This window comes from Lycium ferocissimum, chromosome 7 (genome assembly GCF_029784015.1).
Source record: "Lycium ferocissimum isolate CSIRO_LF1 chromosome 7, AGI_CSIRO_Lferr_CH_V1, whole genome shotgun sequence".
NCBI classification, from domain to species: Eukaryota; Viridiplantae; Streptophyta; class Magnoliopsida; order Solanales; family Solanaceae; genus Lycium; species Lycium ferocissimum.
In genome coordinates, this window is record NC_081348.1 from 14,933,845 (window position 1) to 14,942,895 (window position 9,051).

Below are 9,051 nucleotides of genomic sequence, written 5' to 3' on the forward strand. Positions count from 1 at the left end.
AATGTAACACAAATAATTTTAAAGTTGAGTCTCCATTCATTACATAGGAAGAGAAGATTGTAAAACTTTTACGATCCAGTACTATAGAATTTAATTTGATTCAAAAGACCTATGATTATATCGGATCTTGTAATAGGCATAAAGAGCCTCTCCATTACCCCTTCTCCCTATTTCGTTTGCTACCATAGTTTATTAGTTTACATTTAGATGAATGTAACAAAAATAATTTTTAAAGTTGAGTCTCCATTCATTACATGTCCTATTTCAAAAGACCTATGATTATATCGGATTATATAGGATTTTAAAGGCCTAGATTTTATTACAGTAACAAGTATATTAATTAAAATTATGTGTAAAAACAAGGTCTTTAATTTGTTTTAGTGCTTATAGAATGTTGTATGGATCCGACTGCCCAAAAACTCCTTTTTTCATATATATATATATATATATATATATATATATATATATATATATATATATATATATATATATATATATATATATAGGGTTTAGGGTTTAGTCAATAATTTTGAAAAAGCACTCTCCAACTTTGGAAAGAAAAAGATATTCCTCACAATTTTTGGTACTCATTAATATCATTAATTATATTTTATATAACAATATTTAAATGTTAAAATTGTAGAACATGAACCTGATAATGTGTTTGTTTAGCCTGATAACAGTAATCTTCAAAAACATTTTGGGTTTTGAACGATGTTTTGTTAGAAAAAGGTTAAAGAACATCCTAAAAATATTTCTTTTTTTTCCTTCAAACACACGCTGTAGGCTGATGACCTCTCACCTCTTCTTCTTCTTCTTCTTTTTTTTCCCTGTTTTTTATTTTGTGGTTTTTTTTTTTTTTTTCAACATTGAAAATTTTCCCCTTTATTGTTTCTCAACATAATATTTCAAAAATAAATTTACTGGCACCAAAGTCCTACGGTTAACATCTAAATATTATTATATAAGATGTAATTAATAATATTAATGGGTACCAAAAATTGTGGGGAATATATTTTTCTTTCCAAAGTTGGAGAATGCTTTTCTAATATTATTCACTTAACTGTTGTTAATATACTTGTTAGTGTAATAAAATCCTGGCCTTTAAAAATTAAATAGGACACATGTCTCTCATCTAAATGTGTACTTGACGAAATAGACAGAAAGGGTAATGGAGAGGAGCCGGATCCGATTAAAGTGGTAGTGGTGTAGAAATCTCAACTTTATCTTATACTGGCATACCCATAACTAATAAATTAGAAAGGCCCCTAACAAACATGACTAAGCCTAAGTGTACTAACCATAAAAATGCTTAATCCCATTTAACTTTCTGTGAATATATGATTTTAAATCAAAGTCATCCTTTTTTAGCACCTTGGTTAGCCATAATGTAGCATCCACAAGGTTTATTAAACATAATTAAAGCATCTTAAATTATTTTCTTTTATTTTGTCAAATTTGAGTGATTTTTCGTTATAAATATTAGTAATAATTTAGTGACTTCAATACGATAAGATCCACTCCTTGTGTTAGTAACATTAACAAGAATCACAAATTTGGAAGGATCCAATACTTATTTAATATTAAAATTCTTCAGCAGAAGGAAATACACAAGTCTTACAAACTAGGAAAGAACACAAAAGTAGATAGCCAAGGAAATACAACCATCACACATAAAACGCAAACATTCATCAATCAGAAAATTCTTCAGCCAAAGTACTATATAATCTGAAATTAGGCTGATTTAGCAACTAAAGTAAGCAAGAACTCCTTGTAACTTCCATTAGCAATTTCCTCAATCTTGTTAGTCAGAGTAGTTCCAAATCTCTTGTCAAAGTCTTCAGCAATTTGGTTGATATCTTCATCAGCTCTTGTAGCAATGACTCTAGTCACAGAGTCTCTGGCTGGCTCATCCACATCTAGTCTCAGTGATGCATCCAAAACCTATTAATAAAAATGACCCCAAATCAAATATATATAATATGAGAAGTGAGAAAAAAAAAACAAGAGAATTTTTAAAAATGTGAATAAAAAGATATTAAGTGCCTTAGTTTGGAGAATGATCATACCTTGCTGAAGTATGTTTGAGGTTTACAAAGGCATTGTACTGTTTGTTTTAAAATCAAGTTGCCACCAAGGTCCTGCAAGGAGGGGAAAACAGAAATTTACACAATTAGTCAGAAAAATATGGTGAAACAAATAAACCTTCATTGAATATCAATGAACTGTACTAACTTTCTTGGTAAATATAGTTGCTGAATCTATAAAATGGAAAAAAAAGAGTTGCTGATTTGGAAAACCACATAGGCATTTGCTGACTTGGCATGCTTATTAGATTGTTCAGTTAGATCTAATGTGTTCTGTGGTCCATTTTGTTTAGTAACAAACTAGTACTCCTATAAGTTTAGTTACTCTAAAGTTGCAAAATTTAGTTTAGTGATTTTTCTAGAAAAAATTGTAACTTCTGGTTAACAGTGAAGTAATCTCATCCATCCTACTACATCGTCAAATTTTCAAGCAAACGCCATAACATTTTATATACCTCATCCAAATAATTGCCACTGAGTTCCTTGTAATAGGCATAAAGAGCCTTGAGATGGAGCTTGCTTCTTGTTGATAATATCCTCACAACTTCTTCATCTTCAATAAGCTCCTTCTTTCCACCATCTTTAATGGCCTTTAGGAACTCCTTGGCCTCAGATTTTGCAAGTTCTTCGTTAACTTTTGGCCCTTCGTAACGGTATGAACTCACCAGGGCTACTAAAAGCTATTTCAAGAAAGAAAAAGCTTAATCAGTACTCAAAGTCCATTTTAGAATCCAATAAAAGCCCAAGTTTGATGATCAAAAAGCACGGAGAAAAGGGATCTTAATATTTTTAGCCAACCAGCTAGAAAAATTCACCTATCTAACCGTAATAGTACCTTTTAGTCTTTGTAGGTGTATACTCAATGTATACCGTTGATATATATACACACAGATTATACACATATTATGGTTATACATCGATTATACATAGTATACTGGCTAAAAATTGTAAAGATCAGGGTTATTTTTTGTTGTGAGCTTTAATAGGCTACTATGTAGATGTAGTGTACAAATTTCAAAATTACATATATGTTTAACTTATACCCACTGATGGTACTGTCACAAAATTTTACATTATAGGTGGAAAGTAGCATATTATAGAAGGTTACTTGCCGTAATTTTCACATTACCAATTCCATTTATTAATGATATTTATCTTTTAATCATATTTTAAATGACCTGAGAGAGTAAGAAAAAATTAAGTTATCCGTGCATATAATAAGTTAAACTGGAAAATATGTATATTTACATGTGTACAAGTGTGTACCTTCCTTTGAGGAGAGTGGACATGGGAGGCAATGTCTTCCTCAATTGAGTGTTCAAAGAGGGAATGATAACCTCTTCTTGCTCCCAAAAGTTGTTCAGAAGATCTAGTGGCAGCAGTCTCAATAATAATATGAAGTTGAGGTTGACCTTCTTTCACCAATGCCTCCTTAAACAGTCTAGCATCTCTCTCCCATGGATGCATCGTGTACACCACCACTGCATCCTGCAATATTATTATTATTATTATTATTATTATTATTTCAATCAATCACTTTGTTTGGCTAGAGGAATTAGAAAAGATTATCTCAACATAATGTCTGATTTAGTTTCTTCGTCATAAATGTCATGTGACGATCGTGACCGAGGGTGGGCCGACGAGGAGCGAGTCAAAGAGAAGGATTGACAAGCTTCTAAAAAAAAAGGAATGGACAAGTAAATGCATGACCACCTTATGCAAATCTTACATCAGAATGGGAAAGGAAAATGAAGAGTTTTAGTAAGGCATAACATGACCAGTTCACGTGGTATGTACATTCTTAAGCTCGATGATTGATGACGTAGACCAAGAGACAAATTTATAAGGCATGTTGGACCAAAGCAAACAATACGTACTATGAACTTGGACGCTTAACATGTTAAACATGATAGTTGAACGTGTCAACCTATAATTTGTCCGTTCTAATTGCATAAGATCGATAAATTGAAGAATATCTATGATTAAATTGACGAGTAATATAGAAAAAATAAAAAGTAAAAAGAGTACGTACCTTGAGACGTAAAAACTCTTGGCGAATTTGGAGAACATGTGCTTCATCCCATCTCTCAAATTGGCGTTCATCCTCTTTGAAGAATTCTTGAGTGTTCTTCCTATAGAATTGCCTTTGCTTTGTGTCCCACTTTCCCAGTATTGATATGAAGGACTTCTCATCAACTCCAAGTCCTAAAAGGAAAATTCCCAAATATAACAATTCTCATTTTCATTTTTTGTCTCCGATTTAATTCTTATAGAAAAAATGAAAATTACACGGGTAGCACAAGTTTGAACAGGCATAAAATATACATCAAAATATGAAAAAACAAAAAATGTGAGTATTTAACCGATATAGTTTACACAAATGGGTGAAGAAAAAAATTGTACATATATAACTCACACTTTCCCCGAGAGCCATGCATTAAAGAAAGCGAATTGAAAACGGAATAATTAACTTGATATATAATAATGCAAAAATAATTATAATTTCGGGGAAAAACAAAAACCTGAGAAAGCCTTGGTGAGAGCTCCAAACTCATTAGAGGTTGCTGTTTGTTGACCACTTGTGTTGTTATGACCTGATATTAGGAATTAAAATTATAACATAAATCGACTTCTTTTATTTTATGAAATAAGAAGGTGAAAGAGTAACTTTGGAAAATCATATTGAAAAGTTAATTATTCTGAAAAAAAAAAAAGGAACCTGATAAAGCCTTGGAGAAAGCCTTAAACTCATTGGAGGTTGCCATTTGCTGAAAGTTTGTGTGTGTGTTTTGGAAGCAAAGTTAAGACTAGAGTTGCTATTTTTGGCTGTGTGAGGATCTCTTTCAATTCAAGCTATATTTATAGTGTGCTCTTTGGGTATTTTGGTCACTTCCCATGTAGTCACCGGCTGGACAAGTTTGATTTAAATTCACTAAAGACAAAAATACGCCCCAAGAAAATTAAAATGGCATTTATGTCCCATTTAGATCTTCCACAATTACCGAGTGCAATAGCCAGAGGATTATTTTTCTATTTCAAGCTACAATCCTTTGATTAATTCTCAAACGGAGACTATCTTTTCATATAAAATACACATTTTAGAACATTAATGGGAAGGTGAATAAAAGGGCCAAACCATGATAATTAATTTAGGTCAAGCGTATGTTAAATGTATAAGTAACGTTACGTTCTTTTCTACTGATATAACATAAATGAAAAAAGGTAGACATCTTAATAAATTCAGTTAGTAAATTGATGAGAGTTTCTTTTATTGTTTTAGTTTATTGCCTAATATTAAAGGCCCCATTTAAGTGAACGTTGATGCGGTTACTAAATTACTTATAAGTGATGTTAGAGTAATGTTAATCCGATTTCACCAACGAGTTATTTACATTTAATAAAATGTACTATGTCTTTAAGTACACCATTACACCAATAAGCATGCCTAAGCAAAGAGAAAATATCACTTGAATAGTGGCCACATTTGGTTTAATTTACATAATAGTATTATATTATGAATTTAATTAATACATGTGTTAGTGTAAGCATTTAATTTACAGTTACAGTATTAGTTTGTTTTAATTTATTGTAACAGTAGGCATTCAGAATTACTCCTTCGACGTGGTGTGGCATCACCCCTTCTTTAATAAAATAATTAATCTGTTATTAAGCACGTTTAATTTGTTGAATTGGTTTCAGTTTTTTTAATCGAAATGTAAAGTATGATTGAATTGTCTTTACTATAACTAGATCCTCCTGTGATATACGTGGCAAAGCACGAGTGCCATCCTGAAATTAAAATTAGAAATATAGGAGTAAGTGATGGTGTGAATCTTTCGTTATGCTAAATCACAACTATTCATCATGACGAAGTCTGAAGTCTTTTTTTAATAAAAATTGGATAGAGGTCTTGAATTTGTTCAAGTGTTCGTACCACTAGCTCACATCATTGGTATTATTTAATTAATAAGGACATAGAAAATATCAACAGAAAATGATAATTATATAAATAATATAATTATTATTAGTAGTAGTAGTAGTAAGCCCTTGATTAATTAGATAACTTAGGATATTTTGAGAAATTTTTTGTCAAGAGAATGTGTGAGGTTATCCATTAATGGAATAAAGTAGAATTGAGGTTAATTTAACCTTGTAAATTCTCTATGAAAATATTGGGATATCTTTTCTATTCAACATCACAAGTTTCAAGCAGTGTTTTAAGAGGCGGAAGCGTGAGGCGAGGCGAGCCGAGGCGTTTTATGCAATATGGGGCGAGACGTAAGTCCCGAGACATGGAGCATAAGTCCCATGGATCTACGGGGCGCATGTCTCATATATCTTCAATTTTATAATTTTATTACTAAACAATAAGTAAAAGTAAAGTTTTCATTAAATTTCTACAAATAAATTCAAATAAATCACCAATAATGTAGAAAGGATTATTATAAATATTATTCGAGAAAGATAACAACAGAAAAAATGATACTAGCCTAGATAATCTTTAAAATGAAATTTTCATTCACTTCATCATCAATCTCCAGATCTATTAGTCCTTCCCGACCTCAACTAATATTTGCACTGACTTTTCTTTATATATTCAAAGAAGAAGGGCAAAAAGTGTAAGAGCAATGGGGTAAAAATGGATAAAGTTGTTTCAGGAACATAGTGCAATGAAATCTCTATCATATCAATTTCAGGCATAGTCATCTAAAAAATTCTATTTATGGCAGTGTTATTTTCTATGAGAATTGTTTTTCTTTATTTATATATTTTAGGAAAAATCACTACAATATGAAAACATGATAACGTAAAGTATAAATATCATAATACCAATAATAAAAATCATAATTTATAGCAAAAATAATTTTAAAACAATAAAAATCAAATTTAACGCCTGGGACGTACGTCTGTACTCTCGGGGCTTACGCTTTTGTGCCCGGGACTTACACCCCAAATTCTAGGGCGTACGCTCTATGGATCTACGCCTTTCATTTGCGTCCCGGAGCGTTTTTGGTACGCCCCGCCCCGAAGCTCGCCCCAAGTTTTGCCCCGAAAACTCCTCTAAAAACACTACTTTCAAGAACCTAACAATATTACAATTGAAATAGTAATCCTAATTAAGTAACCTTTTTTTGTTGTTGTTGCATTTAGCTGCTAGTCTGGTCCAACATGCTAAAGGATATTCCACGAACTTCATCTATATCAATGTGGCAATATCATAACATCGATTTTCTTTAAAAATATTGCTATGCAGTTCGTTACTCAATAAAGGAAGATAGGTATCCCTTTATTCAGAAAAAATACATGAAAGGTTAGGAGGGGTGTGTGTATATATACACACACATATACATATATATTCACAGAGTATGACTGAACTGGCTTAATTTCATCTATACCAATGTCCTTCTTTTGTGGCTATGAAAATGTGGTCATCCTAAAAATAAATTATTTATATACACACACACACATACATATATATACACAGAGTATGACTGAACTGGCTTAATTTCATCTATACCAATATCCTTCTTTTCTATGAGGCTATGAAAATGTGGTCATCCTAAAAATAAAACATTTACCATCGGTGTGATCTAGAAATTAAAAGATTAAAAGAAGCATATTATTGATGGTGATGTTTAAGTAGATAAATTAGGGTTTCCTATCGCGTAGGAGGTGTGGACAAATTTTTTAATTTGTTTTTGTTTTGCGTTTGTTTGTGCAAAGTTTATTCATTCTTTTTTTTGGTAAGATAGAACAGATAAAAAGAAGATCTTGTTTGTTGTAGAAGTTTACGGCCAACGTAACACGTCATAACAATTTTATCATATAAAATTTTAAAGCTATTAAGAACGTGTTTTTATTCAATTTTTAACTGAATTTTCTTTTAACCTGTCACACTACAGTATACTTTTTTTCAATTGACACAAAGTCTGCGAGTTCACTGCCCCTAACAAAACATTAGAATAATTTATCTGTTTCTGGTAAGATAAACTTAGTTGAAAGTGGAAACATAATCAATGAATAAAGTCTAGTCTTCCATGATGTACAGTTGTTAAATGTGCGAATCTTCTTAATAAGTCATCGCAAAGAGTCCCCCGTGGACTGGGTGGACTCAATGTTTCAACAAACGGGTGTAAATAGTTTGTTCAATCACTTATTCTATAAAATTTATAGCATATTAATTTTTCAGTTATTCTATTTTATATAACTAAATTATAAGAATTTTTGAAATTGTTCCAATCATCTTGATTTTTCTTCGGTACTAGTGTAGTTCGACTAATTTTGAGTAATTTTTTCACACAACAATATGGTTTTGCTATACTTACTGATCGTGACTAAGTATTGTATTTTACAGACGAAATAGTATGGGGACAAAATGTAGGAGCTAAGCACATGATCCATATGTGAAAGCCTGGAAGGAATAATATAATGGATTACCTACCATAATAATTAAAGTAGGTTAACTTTTTTTTGTTTAAATAAAAGGCTTGATGCATGCCAACTAATACCAGCCTCCAATACTTTTCACACAATGATCTTTTCCTAAAGGATTCCAAAAACAAAAACAGAAAAATCTTCCTAAACCTCATTTCATGTTAGTTCCTAATATGTGCCTTTAAAAATTTAGCTGCTTATATAATTTGGTTGAAGTGTTTATTTTCTTCAAGAACTACATTATATTATAAACTGATAAATGAGTCAACTGAATATTGTTGGCGTTACGTTACAGGCCTTGCCTAACATACATGCAAAAAAACTAATCTTTGGAGAGATCTCTCGAACTATAGAGATGACTAATATATAGAAACACATTCTGCAGATATAAAAAATAATGCATCATTGTATAATATATAGCATCACAAACTGCAAATTTATTCATATAGTTATATCTAAACATTGGACTCGGAAAGAGAACAATATGCAAATATTGTTAAGTGCACGGAGGGAGTACTTTAATTTTCAA

General features: G+C 31.3%; 1 protein-coding gene across 1 annotated transcript; it reads right to left on the minus strand.

The window, feature by feature from the left end:
- Nucleotides 1-1,555: 1,555 nt before the first annotated feature.
- Nucleotides 1,556-4,911, minus strand: LOC132062549 (annexin D4-like). The gene is made up of 7 exons (XM_059455100.1): nt 4,807-4,911; nt 4,610-4,681; nt 4,120-4,292; nt 3,354-3,575; nt 2,543-2,767; nt 2,070-2,141; nt 1,556-1,944 (listed from the first exon to the last, which is right to left on the minus strand). Exons 1-7 carry the CDS (start codon nt 4,850-4,852, stop codon nt 1,735-1,737), a joined length of 1,020 nt encoding a protein of 339 aa, XP_059311083.1. The 5' UTR covers nt 4,853-4,911; the 3' UTR covers nt 1,556-1,734.
- Nucleotides 4,912-9,051: the final 4,140 nt, after the last annotated feature.